Below are 23,754 nucleotides of genomic sequence, written 5' to 3'. Positions count from 1 at the left end.
CCCGCACCGGGGAGCGGCTGCCCGGGGCTGGCCCGTACCTGCTCGTACCAGTCGCGGCTCGAACACGTGCACTCGGGCCACCAGCCCGGGCCGCTCCCGTTCACCTTGGTCGCGCTCTTCCCCGGCGGCGGCGGCGGCGGCTTCAGCGCGGCGGGGTCGCGGGCGGGGGGCCCCAGCTTGGCCTTGCCGCGGGCTGCGGGCGCGGCCCCCCCGGGTGCGGGCAGGGTCTGCGAGCCGTACCCGCCGTAGCCGTATTGCTCGTGCTGCCACTCGCCGTACGAGGGGGGCTCCATGCGCCGCAGGGCCGCCATCCGCGTTACCTCGTAGCACTCGGGGCACTTGCAGCAGTGGTGGTGCTTGTGCATCGCTGCCCTCACACCATAGAGCCGGCTGGGAGGGAGGGAGGGAGGCGGCGCGGAGGGGCGGAGGGAGGGAGGGAGGGAGGGAGGGATGCTCAGGGCGGCAGCGGCCCCGCCCCGCGCAAGGCGCGCCTGCCGCCTCTTCGCCCGCTCGGCGCCCCGGCCCCGCGGGAGGAGAAGGAGGAGGAGGAGGAGGCGGAGGAGGAGGAGGAAGGGAGGGGGGTGGTGTTACAGCGCGGCGATCTCCGCGGGGGCGCGCCGCGGCATCGCCCGCAACGCCGCTCAGTCGCGGGGCAGCAGCTCCGACCCGCTGCGCTGCATGGGGCGGCTCAGCGCGGTCCGGCTCGGCCCGGCCCGGCTCGGCTCGGTGCGGGAGCGCGGCACCTGCGGCGGCGCGGAGCATCCCTCACCTCCCCGCCCCCGCAGCCGCCAATCCGCGCCGGCGGAACCTCCGCGCCCCGCCCCGGTGGCAGGGGCGCCGCTCCCCGCGCTCGCCCCGCGCACCGGGCAGTCCCCGCGCCGCCCCCGCGCCGCCCAGGAGGGACAGAGATGCTCCGCTCCGCTGCCTCGGGCATCACCTTGCGCCTGCCCCTCAGCCCGTCCCGCCGCGCCGGGCAGCCCTCGCCGTTCTTCCTCCAGCCTGGCAGCCCCGACAGCTTTGTGGTTGACACCCAAGAGGGGGTTCAGTTTGCCTCAGCTGTGGTGCGCGCTGGAGTATGAAATCATTTTTCCAGTCCTCGGAAAACTGGTCGCTAGGATGGCAGCAGCATCTCTTGTTGCATCTCCATGTGAGTTTCTCACCCTGCTTTGCTGGGAATGGCTGGCATTGCCCCTTGAGCCACGGGTGTATCGGGGATGTAGAAACACCGAGGGCCTTTGCTGGACCTTCCACCTGCTGCCATCAGGGGATGGTAAAAGCAGAGCAGAAATGCCTGCTGGTGCAGCAGGGCAAGGATGCTGCTGCCAGCGCAGCTCAGGCAGTCCTTCACCTCTTGCACACAAGTGCAGGACTGGAAGAAGTTCAGAAGAGAATCATACAGAAAAATTGGAAAGAAAAATGCAGTTACAAAAAGCAACACCTGACCATTTAGAACCTGAACCCAGCCTTCTAATGCTTAACAGTTGTAATAAACACGAGGGTGGGTGAAAAACTATTCAAAGCAATGGTACATAAATATGTAGAAGAGCAATGAAACGTGCACAGCAGGGCTCCTGCAGGGTATGGGTAAAAGACAGAAGCAGGAGGGGGCCACAAGTTGAGCCACAAGACATAGTAGTGCAACACCCCAGTTCAGGTTGCAAGGTCTGCAAGGCTCCTACTGGCCTCCTGCAGCTGGTGCAATATGGTCCCAGGCATGAGCAGGGCTGTGGGAGGAGGAAGCACACGATGGATGGCCAGACAAATGCCCCTGCCCACTCCTTACTTCTTTAGCTCCTTAAACTGCAATACAAAATTACTTCTGCACTTCACCGCTGCAGACAGGAGGTGCTCCTGCAGTGTTTGCTCCCAAGCAGTCAAGCGCACGCAAGAAATTGTTTCTAGCCAGCGGACCTCAGTGCCACAGGACACTGCAGACCCCAGGAGCTCACTAGGACAAGGAAGGATGGGATGCCTGCAAGCTTGTTCAGAGGTAAATCAATGAAAACCCGTGTGTGTGTGCACGGCAGGAAAGCACACAGTGTTGGGACTATCATCAGAGAGCTTTACACTTCAGGTTTTAAGGAATTAGGATCATCTCCACATCTTCTACTGCTCCTTGTGCCATCTCCCAGGCAAGGACATGGCCATTCACTCAGGGGGGAAGTGCAAAAGCAAAGGACAAGAGCAGTTAGGGAAAAATGCTTTAATAAGGAGCTGAGCGAACAATAAAGAGAAGCACTGGATTTTTTTCCCCTGCCAATTTTTTTTGTGTGCACCCTCCACAAGGAAAGTATCTGGTCCCCTCCATGCTCGGTCTCCGGCAGCCCCACTGAAGGGACTGCAACGGGCACCCCCACATGAGAAACACCCTCCCTACCAGCCCTGGGGTGCCAGCATCACTACCTCCACCCCACTCCACTTGCCAGCTTGGAAACTCAGGGACAGCTCCATGATCTAAAACGTTCTGCTGCTTTCCCCTGCTCTCCTATCTGTTAGTGCCTCATCACTACCTGCAAACAGAGGGGCCTTGAGCCTCAGCTGCTGCAGCTCTGACAGAGCCCTTCCCTACCTCTTGCACGTCCCCTCCCAAAAACCCACATGTCCCATTTTAGCTGCCACAAGAATTGTTTAATTCCTGTTCCTTTGTACTGAACTGCATGTGCTGCCTGCTAGCCTCAATTTAAAGGAAAAAAATAATCCCTGGTTGCTGCCACCTGCTTGCAACATTCCTAATGCTGCACAGGGTTGGGAACACCTTATCAAGCTCAAGGGGAGGCCAGGGCTGGCTGGCCAGGGGCATCTGCATCCTGTGCTTCTCCAGCTTGATTTAGTGAGTAGTGGCATTTTGGCTACTGGGAGTGGCTCTTCCGGAGACCAAGAGGTGTGGGCACCTACACTGAGGTGCCCAGGCCTGGGTCTGGCAGGGCAGGCACAGTGCCCAGCACAGTCAGGCACCTGTAGGCATCTCACTGCAGTGATATGGGCAGTGGGCAGAGCTAAAGGAGCTGGGAGCTGATTTCCAGGCAGGTGCCTTCATGGAGGGAAGTGATTTGAGGAAACCACGAGCTCTCATCCTCTACCCTCTTCCTACCAGAACTCTCCCCGTCTTATTTAAATTCAGCTTTGGCAAGATGCTCTTTTTACAGGAGCTAATTTCGGCAAAGTGTCAAGAAATCCCCGGAGATGATGCTATTTACAAGGCCCGAGGGCGGCACGGAGCTAGGTTTTATCCGGTGTCGCCGGCATTTCAGCCCCTGTTGTCGCCTCCTTCCTCTCGCATGAAGTCCTGCGGGAAGAGGAAGGCAAGTGTGAGGCACCAGGAGCTGAGGGGTTGTTGCACCTACAGCCTTTCTAGGAGCAGAAGATGGGGGCAGGCTGAAGGCAGCCAGCTCCTTGCAGAAATGACAGAGTGCTGTCACGCTGCTCCCCGACTTTCGCCCAAGAGAGGTTGGGTCCTGCCAGGGGAACCAAAGCCACCCCTGAGCTCTGAGCCTGGATGCAGATTGGGAATCTTTATAATGCTGAGAGGGGAAGTGGAGGACAGTTTTGCACGGGGAAGGGTATGTTTTTCAACCACAAGCACCTGCAGAAAGCTACCCAAGACACACAGCAGAGGGAGGCACCAGGATCTGCAGCCACCCAGCTGAGAACAGGGGGAAAGGAGCAGGGGCAGGGAAATGTATCTGGGAGGGCAGGCAATGGGGAGGAGAGCAGCAAAGAGAGGAACCAGCTGAACTTGGCTCAGTCTGTCAGCCAGTTCCTTAGCACTGCCACAGACCTCATCCTGCAGGGATTTGCAATTTGCTGTGTCTGGGGCTTGTCGAATGGAACTTGGAAGAGGCATCCTCTGCAGAGGCTGCACAGCTCCTAGGAGAACAGGGCTGGAGGTTCCAGTAAGCACTGGAGGCTTTGCACAGTCACAGGTGAGTGGGAAGGGGCAGGTTAACAAACATCTCACTCTGTGACTGTTCCTTCCTGCCACCAGCAGCGATTCACGCTGAGAAATGTGCAGCTGGGATAATAATAACCAGGCATACCAAGGGACCAATAGCTCTCAGCACTTTCAGGGCACATGCCCAACAAATTATTCTCCTCCAGGGCAAACCCATTTTCATGCTATTAATGATCCCTGATACATTGCCCAGTTCCTGTATCCTCCACCCGTGGCAGGATGGTACGAGGGTCTTCAATACACACCATCAGTTTTACATCATGGCCAACTAAATGTCTTCCAGGGCTGTGCTGGTGGGGTAGAGGGGTGATGGAGACCTGAAGCAGGTCCCTTCAGCAGAGCCCAGGCTCCCTCCCTGCAAAGGAGAGCCTCTGTTTAATAGCTCTCTGATCTGCTGCTGGTTGTGCCTAGTGTGACCCCACCAGACATCCTGTTTCCCAGCATCTTTCGCAAGTCCCAAGCTGTCCCTGGCTGTGCTTACACACACTTAGACCTAGTGGGAGCCAAACACACCCCACTTGGGCTGTACAAGGCTGTCACAGATCTCCTGGCTGGCCCTGCACAAGCCGATGTGACCTTGGGGCCACAAAGCCCCACAGGTTGACTCTCCGGGGCTCCTCGCCAGAAGCCATCCCTGAAGGAACCAGTACCATCCTCAGAGTGGGTCAACATGTGGCTCTGAGAGGCAAGGGCTCAGCACCACCCTGCCCGGATCTGGGGATGCCCTGGGCAACACGGACCTGCCCAGCGGGGCCTTTCCCCACATCCAGGGCCCAGGAAGGGCTATTCCTTCCTCGATTATTCCCACTTGCAAGAGAAGGGGAGCTCTTTTGCCTGGCCAGCCCTGCTCCAATCTGCCCCTTCCAGACAGAGCAAAGCCCATCCCGCAGCTCCCACCAGCTCGCAGCCATGGGGATACCGGTGCCTCACCCGCGCAGTGCTGCCCCACGGAAACCCACCCAGCCGCGGGGACGAAAACGAACGCTGATGTCCCTGGGAGCCGCGGTGAGGGGAGCGAGGTCGGGACTGGCCCGGCTCGGCCCCTTTAAGGGAGAAAGCGCTGCTCGGAAATTTGTGAATGGCTGGCCCCGCCCCCGGCCCGCTCGGCCAATCAGCGCGCGCGCCGCGGGGCCGCAGCCGGAGCACGGGGCTCTCTTAAAGGCGCAGCGTCCCCACCCGCCCGCCCCCGCCACGACACAGGACGGCACCGCTTCGGAACCCCGAGGTGACCTTCAAAGCGGCTCCCGGCCCCGGGTGAGGAGTTCCCGAGGCACAGGCACACCATGCTTTCCTCAAGACTGAGGCACTAGCAATACAAGCCCTGGAGGATGGATGATGATGGATGAGGTGCCGTTTCCCTCACACTGCCTTCAGGGCTTGGCTTGGACATGGGATGGTCAGGTCCCAGGGACTGGACATCCAGAGCACACAGCTGGGCTGAGCTTCCCCCAAAGGCCATGTGCTGCCAAGCCATGGTGCAGGGAGAGCTGGGAGAGTGGTTTCATCACCCTGCTCTTGCTTTGGAACAGATCAGGAATGTGGGATCGCTCCCACAGCCCCAGAACCCCAAAGCTTACGAAACCTCCCTGCAAAAACACCCCGTGAGATTCAGCTGTGCAAAATCTACCACTGCACAGAGGGGAAATAGCTGTGTGGCACCTGCCAAGGGAGAGGGAGCGAACAGTGCAGCAACGGGACTGGAACACACACGTGAAGCAGCAGGCAGAGCTTGCCCCTGGCTTCAGCAATAAATCCAGCTCCAGGCCCAGCCTGGTCTCCCCTTGCACTGCAGTGCAGTGCCCCCTCCTTGCTCTGCCTCAGCTCCTCCCGCAGTCTGCTGTAGCCCAGGCTGTGAAATGATCGGATCTAAAAATACCCTTTGAAAGGAGGGGAACAGCCTGGCAGGACATTGCCATGTTTCCTGGACACGTGCAGGTGGAAAGCTGGTTGTGAGGCTGGGCAAGCAATGTCAGCCAGGCAGGATGGTCTCTGTGCCAGGGCTTTGGGCACAGGCCCTGCCTGTACCTGAGCAGTGCCAGCCCCGAGTGCTATCCAGGCCACAGACTGCAGGAGGCCTTTGCCTGAGGCTGAATACTTGGAATAATTTTTAGGTGCAATGCCAGCCAGACTCCTGCAAGGTGCTTTGTAGCTGCAGGGCTCAGGCAGGTGCTGCCCTGGGGCAAACCCTCCCTTCCTGCAACAGGGCACGAGATTGGCTCCAAATGCTGGCACTGATGCAGCCATGCACAGCCTGAACCCCCAGAGCAGGCAGGGCAAAGCCAGAGGAGCCAGCACACGGCAGAGAGCACCTTTCCAAGGACTCACCCTTGGACTCACAAGAGGGATGATTTCCAAACCCATGCTCAGTTACTGTTCCCCCCTGCACTTCCCCCAGCTCCTACCAGTGCCCAGGATAATGCATCTCTCAGCGTAGCTTGATACTGATCCTCCAAATCCTAAAGACTATAAACCTTCATGAGCAGTTATCGTGGCTGCTCTATTTATAACAGTGCTAGTACTGCCTCTGCCACCAGAATCCTGATCTCTGTCCAGCCTCATGCCATTAAGATGCAGTGACATTCCCCCAGCTCCAGCACTCCAGATAGGAAGCAGCTGGCCTGCCAGGCTCTGCCTTCAAGCTTGGTTTGTTTCTCTAAAAATGGTGAGGAGAGCCTGTTTGTTTTGCAGAAATGCACCTGGGAGAATTTTCCCCACCCAGGTGCTGGGGTGGCTATGAGGGGGATTGGAGTGTGGATGGTTGGAGGACAGGGTGGCACATCCCAGGCTGTGGGTATGGAGGCACTGCACGTGAGAGCCCCTGGTGGGTTTGTGCTACAGGAGTTGGGCTCCAGGGCTTCACTTTGGTTGCTGCAGGAATGTGGTCAGTCACCTGACAAGGCAAAGCAGGAAAGGAGGAACCTGGGAGGTGCTGTGCAGACCCTGCATCGGCTCCTCTTGGACTCTTGGCAAACAAGGCAGACAGAGACCCAGCAGGGACAGTGCAGCAGCTCATGGAGCTCCTGGCCAAGGCACCGATCAGTCCCCATCCTGCTGCAGATGCCTGTGAATGGTCTTGGTTCTTGCTTTCAGAGGTATGCATGAAACCCATCAGTGTGAATCTCAGTGTGGAAGTTGCTCCTGCAGCTGTGCTCCCGTGGGCATGGGCAGGCACAGACAGTAGATGAAGGCAAACAGAGCTGAAGCATTAATCTGGAGGGAGGATGGATGGGCTCCAGGTTGTCTGGATGACTCTGGAGCATGGCTGTCTGCGGCTTCCCAGAGCCTCTTCCTCACTGTTCTCTTTCTACCACGGCGTGGGGAGTGCTGCATGCACTCACACCATCGAAATAACTTCAGAACAGGGACAATGACTTGGATGAACGGAGAGACCAACAGTCCCATGTCCAGCACGGCTTTCCTGTGCAACCAGAAACACCTTTGTGTCTGCCAGGGATCTTCCTTTTGCTGCTGGTTTTAGACAAAAAGCCCCCAAGTAGAGTAGTAATAGGTGGCCATGCATGAGATTTTGGTTTGACAGACTGGTGGCTCTACTGACTTCTTCATACTTTGCTGAAGCTGGATATTGAAGTGGGAGAACTGAAGTCTAAGCATGTTCATCTCTGCAGCAGGAATAGCAAGAGCCTCTAGTAAAGCTGAGGCCGTTCAACCCCAAAATGTCCACCAAAGTGACAGCTCTTACTGACACAGCCCTTGCTGACCCCCCCTTTGAGCTGCAGCATCAGTGGGACACAGGCAGCCAGCTGCCCAGCTGTGTGAGCAGGGCTGATGTGTGTTCAGTCTGTGTGTGTTACTGCAGACAGACCCCCTCTTGGCTTCAGCACTTTGGAGCCTGTGCCTACAGTGTTAAAACACAGAATTGCTGGAGAGCATCTGAATGCCCTGGGGCAACCTACAGGCACAAAGTGGCTCAAGTGACTCTGGGGCAGCAGCAGGGGCCTCTGGGCTGTGAGTTGCTGCTCTTCTCCTCTGCTTCTCCTAAAATAAACATGCTCTCAAACTTGCATGGGGATGCAACGGGGAGGGGAGAGTTTCCCTGGGAGCTGATTGCTTCTGTGCTCCCATTGCTCGAGCATTAGCCACCTCCCAGGATTTTGGGCCTGCAGGGCTGATGCTGTCGGGCTCAGGTTGAGATAAAGCAGTGGTCAGTCTGGCCTGCAGCAGTGGCTTCAGCTGCCTGCCCAGTCAGCTCACAGAGAGGACACGGGGTGGTGAGGACAGCAGGGTACGTGCAACCGAGCAACCTGATGGGGGGCTGCATTCAGTGTCAGACATTCACCACAACAGGGATCTGCTTAATTTCCCTGATGCTCCATGCAGTAGCAAACGGCTCCTTGGTGCTCCCTCTCTCACACATCTCAAAGAGAAAATGGAGAGTGGTGGGGCTGCAGCCGAGCCAGGGGAGCGGGGAGCTCACAGCTCAGGCATCTCTGCAGCTGCAGCATCTGCCGCACACTGGGCTCATCCTGACCCGCTGCTCCTGCCAGGCAGAGGTGCAGAGCATGGGAACGCCCTTCCCTTCGGCCAAAGGCATATTGGGAAAGAGGAAAAAGCACTCTGGAGAAGGCGGGCGGAAGCAGACAGGCGGTCGCCACGCCGGCGGCACAGCTTGCCTTTCTCTGCCAGATTCCCTGGGGAGCTCCACGGACCTGCTCGGCTCCTGAGCTGTGGGTTATAAGGGCAGACTGATGCCTCTTCTTCAGCAGCACGTGCAGCAGGCAGGGCTCCTAACACCCTGCCCAGGGCATTTCTTCCAGGGCTGTGTTCTCCTGGGACACAGGGAGTGGAGTGGGAAATTTTTGGCCTCGGCCCAGCAGGGCTACAGCACAGACTGCACCTCCCATGCTGCGGGTTCGCTCACAGCACCCCCACACACCCACAGCCTGTGGGAGCAGCAGCGGCCCCTGCCAGCAAGGTTTCCTGCTCACCAGTGGTTTCAGAGCACACACACAGTGTCTGTCCTCTGAGGCAGTCTCGCTCGTACTCTCCATCACGTTGACCTGCTGTTGCTCAGTGTCAGCTGCAGGGCTGAGCAAGGACAGAGCTCTGGCGCTGGTGTCGGGCAGCAAAGCAACAAACCCTTCGGCAGGTGGGAGGGGATGCACGGGCAGGCGAAGGCGGGAGGGGCGGCACCGCCCTGGCGCGATGACAGGGATGAAGTCAGAGTGGTTGCAGAGCCGTGCTGGGAAGCAGGAGAGGGTGGCAGGGAAGGAGAGCGGCGCTTCCTCGCAGGCGCACAGCTCTACTCATCAGCGGCATTGTTCCCCTTTCATTTATCTTTCCAGCTGGCTGCTCTCTGCACAGAGAGCTGGCTGCTCTCTGCTGGCTGCTCTGCTCTCTCCGAGAGCTGCAGCCTTGCCAACCTGTGAGCACGGGCGAGTGGCATCGGCCCCAGGAGCATCCTCCTGAGTCTTCCCGCTGCAGACACACACAAACCCCGAGCAGCCCTGCTAAGGCAACCACAGGGCTCGGGGAAAGGTTGAAATGAAGGATTCAGCAAATAAAACTCCACAAGCCTCAGAGCTCAGGAAGGATTGTGCCTCTGCGTGCCCCAACGGGGCATTTTAGCTGGCAAAGTCCCTTTGCTCCTGTCCTGTCGAGGGCTAAACATCCACTTTCCCTTGGAGGGATGCTTTCAGCCCACTAAGCCTCGACGGGAAGCACATGTTGTTGCTGTATTTACTGGCACCACTTCCTTTGCAGCAGCCATTTGCACACTGCAGGGCTACTCAGAGCACACCCATATCCTCGCCAGCAGGCAGAAATTTCCTGTTCCTGGAAGCATTTGTGCGGAGAGGCAATTTATTTGTCATGCATCTTCCTGGCTGAAGCAGGTTAAGGTGGCTTTTGCTCTGCTAACGCTGCTGGGGAGACCTGAGGGCAGGGGAGAGGAAAAAGCCAGGACACCATAAAACTTATTTACATCAACGGATGCAATAAGAGCATTGCACTTACTTCAGGCAGGACAAGCCAGTTCATCATCTTGCCTTTTATCAGTGGCAGGGTGTCCTCTAGAACTCTTGTTCCTGGGCTGACAGCACCAGGGCAGCAGCTGCCCTGCCCTGCAGCTGGTGCTCCCCTGCCCTAGCATTAAATATTGCCTATTATCAAAGCTTCTCTGGTTCTTCCAAGTGCCATTTGCCTGATCTCAGGTGTTTTTCTGAAGCACACTTTGGAAATGCCAGTGGCAAAAAGCAAGCACTGAAGGCTGGGAAGCAACAAGTCCCCCTGGAGCTGGACAGGGACTGGATGTTGTAGGTGTTATCCAGCCCTGACACTGTCCTGCATGCTGGGGCTGTTGAGAACTGACACAGGAGGTGATGCTGGCAGGAGCTGAGGTGTCCTCAGTGCTTTCATGCAGGAGTGAGGGATGAGAAACAGGGCCCGTGCTGTGGTGGATCAGCACGGCCTGACCCCAGACACGGCCGCTCCCTTGGCATGGTCCAACCTGCTGACGTGGGGGACTGCTGGAAATGCTCCCCCTTCACCAGGGCAAGGCCTGTGTTCAGCAATGAAGATGACATCTTGAGGAAAGACTCACCACCATGTTAAAGGACCCTGTATTCCAGCCCAGGGGTTGCTGCAGAGGAGCAGTGCTCACGCCTGCAGCTCTCCAGCACTGCTTAGTTCCAGTTTTCAGGAAAGCTTCTGAGTCTCCACAGAAAACGAGTTTCAGGCAGGACTACAGGCATGGCTAAGCCTGGCACTGAACACTACCATCCTGACAGCTTTTCACCTCCAGGTCCCTGCTCTGCCTGCAGCCACGCTGTGAAGTGACCATCCTCTGGGATGAAAAAGGCTGCAGATGAGAGCCCTGCCAGAGCACAGTCCTCCCAGAGCCCCATGGAGCCCACCCAGGTCCCCTCTGCTTCCTCCCTCTCAGGGCAGTAACCCCCTGCTCGGGGCTGGCAGCTGCAGTCCCTGCAAATGGGTGACCCGAAAGCGCCAGCGCCTGGCACCGAGGACCGGTCCCATACTGACACAGGCTGGGAAAGAAGGAGGCTGAAAATAAAAAAAACAAACTTCAGAAAAGAATGACAGGAATTATTTCAGGTCTGGAACAACCTGCCTCACAGTCAGCGAGTGAAGAAGCCAATCTGTTTAGTTTATCTAAGGGAAAGTTAAGAGGGAACTTAGACGCATCTATAAATACCTACATGTTGGGAACATTTCTGATTGCCAAGGTCCTTTATCCTAGCAAACAAAGGCAGCAAAATTTCCTGGTGCTGGGAGCTAAGGCAGGAGAAATCCAGGCTAACAGTAAAGTACAGATTTTTAATGTGAAGGATAAATAACCATCAGGCCAGCCAGGCCAGGGACAGAGCAGATACCCCATTGCACAAAGCCTTAAAATTAAACCTAGAGGTGTCTGCTGCTAAAGCAGACACTGCAACTCAGCCAAACATTTGGGGCTAGATGCAAGAGCACTCCATGGGCTGGGACAGTTAGGAAGAAAATCCCTTAAAATCTGACTGCTTCCAACTGCTCAGGCTCTCACCCCTCATGGGTCTTGCCCTGTGACTCCCCTGTGGTGGTGGTTCCCACCCACTGGCAAATGGAAACCAGCAGCCAAGCTCATCCGCCTGTCATGCTCAGAAAACCACCGTCCCACCCTTCCAAAACTGGTAAAGATGTGGTGAATGTTGGAAAATGTAGAGAGAAGCAAGAGGAAAAGGAGAAATTAAACAGTAAGGGAAAAAAAATGGGGTGTTACCCATTTTATTGCAGTCCAGAATAAGAAGGAAAAACATTTAAAAAAAGGACAGAAAAGAGGCAGTGCAATTTTTGTATTTAAAATACTTTGGAAGAAGACTTAGCCTTAGCAAACAAACATTATTTCAAACTATGCCAAGGAAAACAACATTTTGATATAATTTTAAATCTGTGGTGAGCTCCATTCATCCTGGCCACTTCATCCCTCCCAGAAGTGCATTTTGCCCTTCACTCACCCCTAAAACTCCCCTCAAATGCGTAGCCCAAACGATGCACTCGCACCGGGAGGGAGCTGAGATTTACGATGCACATCCAAACAAATGGTGTTTCCAAGTAAACAAGACAGCAGAGAAAAGCTCCCGGTAAGCTGAGGAACGGACCTGCCATTTAAGAGCTCAGAGGGAAAAAAAAAAAAATACGGAAATCTGCAACGTGGGAGCGTGCCAGCGCCGGGTGGGGGGAGAGGGACAGGCCTGGGAGGATTTCCAGCTCCACGCAGCCTCTTTATTCCTGCGCCACATCCACCTGCCCTCCGAGCCCTGAGGGCTGACACCGGGCCGTGGTAAATGACAATGCAAGGGGGTGATGCTGGGAGGGTCGTGCAGCCCCCGGCGCAGGTGACCGCTCGATTATTTTAGTGTGAGCATCACCAGAACGGCCGTGAGGAAATGCTGCCGGCCCCAGGGGAGGGAAGCGCCTCCACAGCACCCTCCCCGCCGTGCTCCGAGCGCGTGGCCCCCGGGGCTGTCCCTCAGTGCCAGCCGCTGGCAGGGTGGGATGTGGCGTGGGGCCCACGGAGGCTCACCTGGGGCAGGGTGCTGTGAGAGCTGAGCACCAGGCTGCAGACACTGGCTGGTGCCTCTGTCCTCCGTGCTGTCACCCTCACCAGCCGTGGCGGCGTCCCCGGCGCGCTGTCCCCGGTCCCCGTGGGAAGCCTCCGCTCACGGTCCCAGGAGGAACCCTGAAACGAGACGGGGGGTACCTGTGGGTAGGGCAGGCCAGCTGCCTTCAGGCTCCCCACTGCTTCTGGAAGGGCCAAAAGGAGCTTCCCCCTACACAAGGGACTTGTGGTGAGCATCCCACCACTGGCCTGGCCCTGGCCCCAGGGGCAGCGGGGTCACTGCAGGCTTTCTTTCTGGCTGTCCCACTTCACGTTTCAGCAACACAAGACACCTCAAACACATTTTTTGGAGAAAGGAGGAGGGATTTGATGGTGTCAGCGGCTTGGGCTGTATTCAGTGCAAGGAAGCCCCAAGACTGGCTGCTTTGCTTGTCCCCACTGCAAACAGGGGCACCGCTCACACCAACTGTGCCAGGCCCACGGCCGCTTCCCTGCTTGTTTCCACATCATTGATTTTTAAAATTCTTTATTGACTGTCACATCTCCTTGGGGACTCATAGACTGGCCTGGCTGCAGGCACTGGTGGCTGTTGCTGTTGATGGATCGAGCCTATAGAAGACCCAAAAAACCAAAGCAGGATCCAACTGCCTATGGCACAACATCACTAAAAATTCATCCATAAACACATACTAGATTTGCCTTAATTAGAGGGGCTGGCAGTGTGAAGAGGGTCAAGGAAAAACGTGACTAAAATGGTTCCTGAGTCAGAGGGACACAGATATCTCCTGCACTAACTGTGGGCAGTTTTGTCCCCCTATTCTTGATCCCCAAACTCCTTTAAATCATTCTTCCTTAGATAATATCATTCAGTTCCTTGTGTGACACTCAAATCTGGTGTCCCCCCCAGGTATATGATGGAAAGCCAGTTCAGTCTGTGAGGCAGAAAATGGTGTTTATCTGATAGGATTATTTCCCTGAATTTTTGCATTCCTGCAGAAACGTTCCTGCATCCCCAGATCAGGGGGATCCCACAGCATCCCTTGGTAGGGCACGAGGCAGTGAGAGGGGGATGGGAAGACAGCCTGCAAAGACACGAGGCAATTTTATTTACCTTGGTGTCTTAGAGATAAGTGAGACCCTACTGCTCAATTCCTGCCTCCCCACCTGGTGCTCTATCTTTCAAAAGCCTCTAACCAGAACAGCCTTTAAAAGGCTGTTGAAAATTAAAGGGAATGCAAATAAGAGAGACACAAGTTATCTGAGGGCTGGGAAAAAATCCTGAAAAGGGAATCTTAGAGGACTCAACCTACTTCACTTATCAAAAGCAGCCTGCGAGGTGGCTGGATCAGAGAGCTGAAATGCCTCCATGGGAGACAGCGTCAGACAGGAGCAACTAATCCAGCTGCAACAGCCGAGCTGGAACTGGAGCTGTTCACGTTGGGAGTAATTCAATTAACACTTGTGAACCAGAGAAGTTGCCTCATTAATGAGACAAGCTGTGACAGAGAAGGTGTGGAAACAGTCTGGGTGTGAGCTGGGCAGGCTGTGGTGGCCAGCAGCCTCCTGTGCTCCTGGCCTCCCTCTCCGTGCAGGAGTGTGCAGAGTCTGACCCCGCAGCATCTTGAGTGTGGCTCTTACCTCAGGCAGGTTTTGGGGCTCTCCGGGGGTCACCGCAGAGCTGGGCTTGCTGGCCCCGTGCTGCTGCCTGGCTGTGCCGTGATGTGCATCCAGGCTCGGAGACTGCAGGGGTGCAGAGCGCAGTGTGAAATCATAGAATTCGTGGATATCTGCAAAACAGCACGAGAAACATCCCCAGGACCTGGGAGGCAGCCTGAGGCCAGCTCCTGTGTGCTGTGCAGCACCCGTGCCCTCCCACTCTGCCTCCAGAGCATTCCCTGGCAGCCCCCAGTTCATCTCCAAGGCCAGCACCTCCATGGGAGCAACGAAAGTCAATATATCCAGAAGTGTTTAATTTCAGAAAGAGAACTATATCAAAAGTGAGAAACTTTTATAAGAAGAAACTGACAGGGGTAACAAAAATTTGTGGGAGGCTCTGAACCTATTTAGAGAGACCCACTGGGACATCAGAGCAGACATGCAGTGCGTGGCTGAAGGATACTGTAAAGGCAAAAGAGAGGAAAGCAAGGCTTGACCTCAGGGGAAGGGAGGCTACTGAACGTGAGAAGACATTCATCTAAACAGCTGAAGTTGCATCTAAATGAGAAAACCAGAAAGGATGGTAAATGCTGCCAGGTTAGAGGTAAAGCTCCAAAAGGTCGGCCAGAAGAGTTTGGTGAACGCCTTGCAAAAGCCATAAAAAAGTAATAAATCCCTTCAAGCACCTGGGAAACAGGAAGCCTGGCAGAGTCAGCAGGGCCAAAAAGTCACGGCAGCATAAATAAGCACTTGGAGCAGGAAAAGCCACAGCAGGAACCTGAGTTCATTTTCTGTACCTGCGTCTGCTGTGGAGGAAGCCGGAGAGCTCCTCTTCTGCCAGTGACCCCAAGGGCAAGCAGTGGGGCCCAGCCTGGGGGGGACGTGGCCATTCCCATGGCACTCCCTGGGAGCCCACGGATGAAGCGGCTGCACCAGCCCTTCAGTCTGTGGTTTCCCACCTGCAGCTATGCCACACCAGGGCACCACGGGGTATTAAATGCCCACATTCCACAGATTTCCAAAGGAAATCTGGTGAGCATTTGGCAGTGTGAGCAGGGACACGCTGACCACTGCCTGAGGCTACTTCCCAGGTGTAGCAGGATGCTCTGCCTAAGCACGGATACAGCAGCTCAAAATCTGTCTTGCAATTTATCAGTGAAGGCCTGAGCAAGGAGGGTCTGCTGACCAATGATAAGATCGAGTGAGGAGGGTCTGCTGTTCTTAGTGCTGGAAATGCTGAGACCAGCTTGATCAAACTCTCAAACCCCACCACAAGGACATGCAAGACAAGTGTTCCTGAGTGAAGCTGGGAGCAGCAAAAATGTGCAGGCTCTGATATGGAAGTGAGAGTCAGGAGTGGTGAGAAGAAGAAACTAAAGAGCTGCTCACACCTTTTTCAGCACAAAGCATATTTTGCTGATTAAACCTGATAACACATAATCTGAAAAATGCAAATGACTGACAGTCAATCACTTTATACTATAAAAGGCCAGTCCTACTTTTGCACAGTGAGGACTTCTATCATACCTAAGGTCTGTGAAGATCCTTCCCTTGAGTGGGGACACCCCTCAAGGTTATTCCTTGAGGCTGAGGGAAAGAGATTTGCCCAAGGTCATTGTTATGGGTGAGTAACATCAATCTTTACTTAATAATTTTTTACTTATATTGCTTCAAAAGCAGGGTACTACACTAGTAGTTATAGCTATCCATACTGTGTAGTAAATAATTCTGATTAAGTCCTTCTGCTTCTCATGACTCAAAAGGAGGACTTCTCTAATAAACTTTGTCTGAAGTTCCTACTCTGCCCACGACACCAGGGATGCTTCCACAAAGCAGGACTGCACTCCCAGATGCAAGAAGTGCCCATCCTCTCTCCCTGTGCTTAACCACAGGCCCAATCACCACAGCAGCACATCCATGTTGCAGATGGGATGAGAGCAGCATCGACCCCCATCTTCCAGCTCCCTGGGGCTGCCTGGTCTGGTGACCTCCCAGCTGCAGGGAAAAAGCTGCTATAAATCTTGGCTGCTGGCAGACCAGCTGGGTGCCCACGGGGAGCCCAGCCAGGCTCTGCTGTCCTGTGCCCTGGGAGACATGGGGCAGCTGGCAATGATGGAAGCAGTGGGAGTCCCCAGATCTACCCACTGCACCTGGGGTCCCCCTCCACAACCCCCCAGCTGCAGAACATGCTGCTGGCAGCCCCCGAAGCCTTCCCGAATCAGACATGAGGTCACAGCAAGCAGTCATTGCACAGCCAGACAAACTGGACTTTGTTTTCGTGCTAAAACATCTCTCCCTCTGGTTATAAAAATAATAATTGCATAACAGGATAGCAGAGGCTCCTGGCTGCATGGACTGCGTTTGGAACGCACAAAACTCTGCAAGAATGAAAACAGGATTTGAAGAGCCCCACTGTGGGGGTGCAGTGCTGCTGGCATCCCTGTTTGTCACCCATCTGCTGCAGGAACACAGCCTGGGGCAGCCAAGCTGGCAAGGTGCCTGCAGAGCAGAAAACTTGTCCCCTGAAGCAGATGCTCTCCACCTCCAAAACCCTCAGCCCAGTTTAGGTGCCTTGCCAGAGGAGGGAATTGTTGCTGGCACCAGGGATTAGAGGAGTTTCAGGATTGGTGGACAGGGTTCAGGCAGCGCAGGACGTGGCCACGAGAGAAGTGCATTTTAGAACACATGCATGTGGCATTAAAGATAATTTAAATATATGCCAGTTTCCCTCATTTCTTATGAGCATCACAAGTTGCACGCAAATCTGCCTCACCCGTGCTCTTTGTGAGCAGCACTACCTGAAAAGCCTCCATAAGAGGATGTTGTGGCAGCAAAAGATGATGCTGCATGTTCTGTCTTACAGCCCAGTTTCTCTGTGATGACAGTGTAAATCTGTTCTGGATGTAACAAGGAAAAGTAACTCAAGATTTACAGAGATTAGAATTTTTCCAACAATTTCCTCCTGGGGTTAATTCGTCAAATAAACGTCATTAAATATTTCCACAGCACCAGCATCTGAGGGCTAACGCAGTGTCCTTGTGCCAGCACCATGCACTTCCAGAAATCGACATTTCTTCCCCATTATGTGCTCTGGCACCAGCTGCATCACCACAGACTTGAAACCCCAGCCTCACACCAGACCCTCAGCCATGGCCCCACTGCCGTAGGGAGGATTCACACCCATGGCTGCCACAGCAGATCTTTTGAGAAAGCTACAAGTTTCTATCCTTGCTATGAGCAAATTTGCAATAGGAGGAGTCTCAGTGATGGGAATCCTCCAGATTCCTTCAGATTTCCACCCTGGCTCCTGCAGCCACCCAGGGAAGCCACAACCACCATCCCCAGGAGCACTGCTGGCAAGCTGAACTCCCAGCTGGAGTTTTGCACCCAGGGAAGCACTGCCTGTCCCTCCTGCCTTCACCACAGCTCTGGGAGGAATCTTTTCTGGGGTCAAAGGAGCTGCAGGGGAGGGTTAGGGGTCCAAGCAGACAGAACCACACTGAGGTCTGCACCAGCCACTGCTCAGGCACAGGAGATGAGCTGAATCCCAGAAGGCTTTTGGGAGGAGCACGGCCCCTTGGGCTGCTGGCAGCTGGGACGGCCAGACAGAGACAAACCCTGCCTGTCCACCCAGCTTCTCCCGCTGCAAAGGGCACAACGGCCCCTTTCAGCCCCGGCTCTGGGAAGGAAAGGTCAGGGAGCTGCTCTTGTGTTCGAGCCCCATCCTCCTCTCCAGGAGAGAAGACCAAGCACCTCCCTGAGGGGCTCCCAGCAGCAAAGGGAAAGCAGGGCCACCGTCAGCCCAGTCCAGGCTCCTCGATCACCCTTTTGCTGGGCTGTTTCGCTGCGAGTCACGCACTTGGCTCCACAGCCTCAGACACAGGGAGAGAGGGGCCAGGAGAAGGGAGCCAGCACAGCCTGTTTTCCCTCTGAGCAGCCAAGGAATTTCTTTTGTGCGGAGCAGGGTTTGGCACATTCCAGCGCGGAGCAGCTCCCGCATGGCTGTGCCGTCAGAGCCAGCCCCGCCGGGACAGGAGCAGTCCTGGCAGAGCCAGTGTGCCCCAGGCATGGGCAGCTCCAGGGACAGGGAGGTGGTCACAAGGATTTAAGGGGCTGTCCTGTGCTCTGGCAGAACACAGTGCATGTGCAGAGCAACACTGGGCACGATCACAGTGACAGACACATCCAGCACTCCACAGATGCATCCTGGACACAACACAAGCTTTATCTGAACATCCCAGCAGATCACCCCTGTAGATGGACAAACTGGGATTTCTGGAGTCCCCAAAACAAATTATTCTTGAAAAAAAATTATATGGGAAGTCACACCCCTGGCATTTTTCATATGGACCAACTTGGCAAACTCCATGATGTTTTTCACTTCTGGTAGCTCTTCTGTGGCCTAACGCATTTTGATGCTCAAACTCCAGCCAGCCAATGCATGCCTTAGGAAAACACTACCTGCAGGAGCAGATGACCTGAGGACAGGGATAGACCATGCTCACACATTCATCACCCCCAGGGGTTGAAAAAAAGCAGGGCCATGTTGCTGCAAGGCTGCAAGAGGAGGCTAAGGCCCTTCCAGAGCCAGAAGTATCTGGCATGGTGTGGGGCAGTGAGATGGGAGCCTCTGCACTGAGAAGTGTATCTGTGGCTCTTCTGCAAATCCTCCTCCCTCAGATAAACACCGAACCAGCGCTGTGAAAAACTTCAGTCAGAGACACAGAAGCCCACTGGGAAAAGGAGGGGTGAAAAGGAAATAAAATAGAAATGTCCTATCACCCTTCCAGAGCTGTCGCTGTGATCTGGCGGGTCTGGATCGTGGACACAAGGCAACCCAGTGTGTGCCAGCTGTGTGTGGTCACAGCAAGCACGCAGCCAGACACAATGTCCACGCTGGGACAGAGGAATTCACAAACCTACTCCAAGGGAAGGGGGGGGCGGAAGTAATTAATGCAAATTCCTAGTTTAGGTAAACACATCTAGAGAAAGCTCGCTCTGGCATGGGGAATTAATATCCTGTTAAACCAGTTGAAAAGGTCACCAGCAATCAAGCGACACTCCCGACACTCCCTCGTGCCAGCGCTGACAGGGCACCAAGACAGAGGGTTGAGAGCAGGGAGCTGGGAGCTCTGGGAGCTGGGAGCTCTGTGCAGCATCGCCTGCCAGCGTGCAGCTGCAGCCGGCTCGGCGCGCGTGCAGACGTGTTCTCTGCAGCCACACTCCCTCCACAGCACTTCTGCACTAATATCAACAGCCCTGGGCCTTGGGAGAGCTGCTCCGCTGCCTTCACACAGCCCCAGGGAGGAGTGGCAGAGCACACAAAAGCAGCCAGGGGTGTTGGGTTCACGTCAGGTTTGCCGAGGCGATCACGGCCCTGCTTGGGTTCGCTGCCTCCAGGGTGGGGTGAATTTAGACCATTCAGAGAACGGGTTGTATAAATTAAGAGACAAGAAAGGAGATTCACACTGGTCCCTTCAGAGTGGGGGCCCACCTGCCCTGGGGAGGCCTCCCTACCCATGTGTCTCTGGTGCTGCTGGTACAGACGTTCCAACACAAGACCTTCAAAAGGACATGCTGGGACTGAAAGCCTCGAGGTGATGCTTCAACAGCAAGAAAGAAGAAAGGAAAGAATAAAATAGCTCAGGACACACCACTCAATTTCATCTTCAATGGAAAACCTGAAGCACAGAGGAGCTGCTGGCAACTCACATCTCTGCAGGCACAGAAGTGGGTCTCTGGCTGCAGAGGTGTGAAAAAAAGGTGAGAGCTGCCAAGAGACAAGAGAGACGGTGAGAGGGAGCACCAGGGCTGTGACAGCCTTGGGTCAAAATGCACTGAGAATGAGCCACACACCACATGTGGAGCTCTGCACTCTGCAGCTCCTCTAAGAGTGCAGAGCCTCGGGGGTGCTTTCCCTTCCTTCCCATCAGGAAAACCCAGCTCCTCTCCCAGTAGACTCAGGAAAAGAAACCACCAGGGCTGCATGCATTTCCTGAGGCCCACAGCGAATAGAACTTAAGGAGAGGAGCTGAGTGAGAGCTCCTGCCCCTCTCCACACACTGCAGCTTCTGCAAATGCTTCTCTGGGAGTAATTCTGAAATTAGTGCTCTAAGTCAACCCTCACAGCCAGGATCTGGTCTGATTTAGCAGGGAATGGAGTCAAGCAACTTCAGAGTCCAAACCCTTTGAATTTTGCTTTTCTTAAACAAACACTTTGCAAAGAAAGGGCATTTTCAAATGCCCTTGTTCAGCAAGATAGCCCTGTGTCTTGCACAGAGGAGCTGCAAAGTCCAGAAGGACTCCAGCTGAATTTGTCTAAATCCACATGGAGAACCTTATACTGTGCTAAAAATGCTATTTTCTGGTTAAAATGCTGCTTTCCAGCCCCAAGATGAGCCTTGCTGTTAAGTCTATTTCTTGTGTGAAATGGAGCCGCTGGAACAGGATGTTACTCACAAGTGCTCACGGGTCTAAGTGCAAGAAAGGCCAGAATACCGCAAAGGAGCTTGGATACACATGGATTCTCTCTCAAAGATAGAAAAATTTAGTTTCCCTTCAATTTGGCAGCAGGAGTGGAAAGAGGAAGGTCGTGATGAGGCTGGGGTGGGGTGTCCCTGTAGGGCAGCAGAACTGGAGACCCAGCAGTGGCTGCAGACACCCCAGGCCTGCACTGCACAGAGGGTGCTCACAGCATGGCAGGATCCTTTAGCAGGTGCTGGATAGATCTGGCATGACCAGATGAAGAAGGCTTTACCCTTTGTCTTTTAATCACCCAGCTGAGGAATCGCATCACAAACACCCAGCGACTGCAGCCCTGACCCCTGGCATCTCCTGCCCAAGTCCTGGAGGGAAAAGACAGCCCAGCTCCCTGGAATTATGGGCTATGTGTTTGCACAGGATGCACCCAGTCTGGTCAGTGCCAGGCACCTGTGCAGGATCAGGCCCCTGGGAGGCCCTGCTAGCCACAAGGCCACAGGGACTGCGAGGCAGGAGCTTACCCAGCAGAGCCTGGAAGAGTTCACTTTGGAAGATGTGCGAGACCTTTCCAATGGAGGCTTTTAGCTCCTGCTCCTCCGGGGACCGCAGGGTGCTTTGGTATCTGGTCAGAATTTCCACTGCCCGTTCAGTGTCTGCAGAGACGACACAGGAATAACAAGGCATTAACATTGACGAATGTTAAGGAAAGGCTCAAGTGCAGGCTTGAATAAATGCCTCCAGTTGCCGCCCAGTTTGGATTTTTAAGAACCAGGCAGCCACAAAAGTAGCCTCCTCACTCACACCTGGAAGAGCTAACCCTGCTGAGAGGCACAGAGGGCCCATGGTGGAGAACTGGGTAGGGGTTGGAGGGGAGGTGGTTCTGCCAGAAACCCTGAAAATCACGGGCTAAAATCAGATCAGTTCACCTCTGAACCCTGTGGCACTGGCAGCCTGAACACCTCTGCCACCTCCCAGGCAGAGAAGCCATTCAGGAGCTGGACACATCCCGGTTGCACAGGGCTATGAATATTACTGCAGGAGCTGCAGTCTCCCACGTGGGGCCAGATGGCTGCAGCAATGCTGAGTGTAGGCCCATTCACACAGTGCAAACAGCTCAGCTCCATGAGTGGCGAAATTTGGGTTTCTACAGGGTAAAGCGTAAGAATTGCTCAACGCAGCAAGCAGCTGTGGGTCAGCAGGAGACAAGTGGGAAAGGAACACGATGCCTTGGGGTCAAAGGAGATGCTGGCCAGGAGGGGAGCTGGAGGCTGCCATGAAGCAATGAAACTTTGATTAAAGACTGGGCTCACATAGCTATGAGAAAACCCTGGACCTGAAATAGTGGAGCTTTGATCTCTGTGCCTGGACACCTCCATGCTTCTCTGGGCAGACAGCCAGAGCTGCCAGTGCAGCCCCAAGCTCAGAGGTGACCCACATCTCAGGCAGGTGGGGAGCTTCTGTGGACCTTGAGACCATCCCAGCCCTATCAGTGGATGTTTCCCTTTGTCACCCAGGCAGCCTGCAGACAAAGAGCGTCTGTGTGAGGAGGCAGAGAAGCTGTCCCGCCACTGCTGGAGACTCATCTTTTAAGCCAGGAACTCATGCAGAAAGGATGACCCTGCTCATCACAGGGCTCTTGGCAGAGAATTCAGGTCATCAGACAAGGGGGCCTGTGTCTGCTAGGGTGTGTGCCACCTGGTATCCCAGCTCGCCCAGCCTCCCAGCTCCTCCTCGGCCGAAAGGGAAAGGGGGTCCTCCTGCCTGTGTCCCCAGCCCACACTGACTCATCGTGGGAGCAGAACAAGGAAAGGAGTCTGGGGAAGCGTGAATAGCTCCGACTCAGAGCTGGGCTCCACGAAAAGCAGGGACTTCCCTAAGCTTTATGGGGATCCTAGCCCTGCGCTATCACTAAGAGCTTCCTTTTCTGCAAGATAAGACAGTGGCTTCAGACACTGCCCAGCATCCCATGAGCAGGATTGAGACATCTCTGCCTGGTCATTCCTAACCTTATTTGTAGAAGCTAAAGAACCAGATGAAGAACTGAGGCCACCACACCAGGACACAAAGACTGCGAACCTGGTGTGAACTTCCCACCCCGGTCCAGGCTGTGCAGAAAGAGCACCCTGCACCCTGAGCTGCTGTGGCCACCAGCACTGGGTGACAGCCGGCTAGGGCAGGGGAGCACTGGCTCTGGACAACCAAACCTGGGGAAGTGTTGTGCACATGGCATGGCGGTGAGTCCGGAGGACCCTTCTTACAGCACCCAAGAAAGACCACGTGTTGTCCAGGGCCCATCCCACCATGCCTCAAGGTGCATCCAAGCCCCACTTACAGAAGATCCCTCCTCGCAGGACCCACACCCCCACGCCCACCCTCCTCCCCGCAGCACCGAGGGGCTGTGCGAGCGCGGCATCCCACGGCGACCCGCTCCGAGCCACGAGGACACGTCCACAGCCCGAGAAGGGCGTGAAGCGAGGGCGCCCCGTCCTCGGCTCTTAACCCGTGGCTTGCACGGCCGCCCGCAGCGGGGAGCGAGGGCGGGAGCTGCCCGGCAGGGGCGCCGAGCCCCGGGCGCGGTCCCAGCGCCGGCACCGGCGGGGCGGACACTTGTTGAGCGCGGGGGGCGCGGCGGGCAGGGCAGGGCAGGGCAGAGCAGGGCAGGGCAGGGCAGGGCCGGGCAGTGCCCTCCTTACCTTCCCGGCGGATCATCGCTCCGCCGTGGCCGACGGGCCGCTCCGCTCGGTGCCAGCCCGAGAGCGGCCGAGCCGCCGCCCGCCCCGCCCCGCCCCGCAGGGACCGGCCGGGAGCCGCCCCCCGCCCGCCGGCACCGCCTCCGGGAGCGCCCCGGCGGAGGGAGCGCCCGCTGCCCCGCCCCGCCTCGGAGCCCGCCGGGCTGCGGGGAGGCTCGGCCGGAGCCCCGGGAGCCCCGCCCGCCTCGGCCTCCCGTCCCTGCCCGCTGCGGAGGGCCCGGCCCGCCGGCCCCGGTTCCCGGTGCGGGCACTAGGTGGCACGGAGACGCCGCCGAACGCGCCCGCCCCGGGCCGGCACCGTCCGGGCTGCGCCCGCCCCTGCCCCGCGCCGGCAGCGCCTCCCG

At 55.9% G+C, this 23,754-nt stretch overlaps 1 protein-coding gene across 9 annotated transcripts in view; it reads right to left on the bottom strand.

The window, feature by feature from the left end:
* Window positions 1-23,449, bottom strand: part of DLG3 (discs large MAGUK scaffold protein 3) — a 73,145-nt gene extending 49,696 nt beyond the window's left edge. For 4 of the 9 annotated variants that reach the window (XM_050310708.1, XM_050310710.1, XM_050310709.1 and 1 more), the window contains exon 1: window positions 39-380. In XM_050310708.1, coding sequence (XP_050166665.1) covers window positions 39-365 — 327 coding nt within the window. In that variant the 5' untranslated portion in view covers window positions 366-380. Of the gene's footprint in view, window positions 1-38; window positions 383-12,488; window positions 12,645-14,162; window positions 14,312-21,181; window positions 21,351-23,353 lie in introns of those variants that run through there. The other 5 variants (XM_050310703.1, XM_050310705.1, XM_050310706.1 and 2 more) reach the window with 3 other exon arrangements.
* Window positions 23,450-23,754: the final 305 nt, after the last annotated feature.

Source organism: Myiozetetes cayanensis, unplaced genomic scaffold (genome assembly GCF_022539395.1).
Source record: "Myiozetetes cayanensis isolate MyiCay16 unplaced genomic scaffold, myiCay2020 scf15, whole genome shotgun sequence".
Classification (NCBI taxonomy): domain Eukaryota; kingdom Metazoa; phylum Chordata; class Aves; order Passeriformes; family Tyrannidae; genus Myiozetetes; species Myiozetetes cayanensis.
The sequence above is the reverse complement of the archived record's forward strand: the minus strand, read 5'-3'. Positions and strand labels throughout refer to the sequence as shown.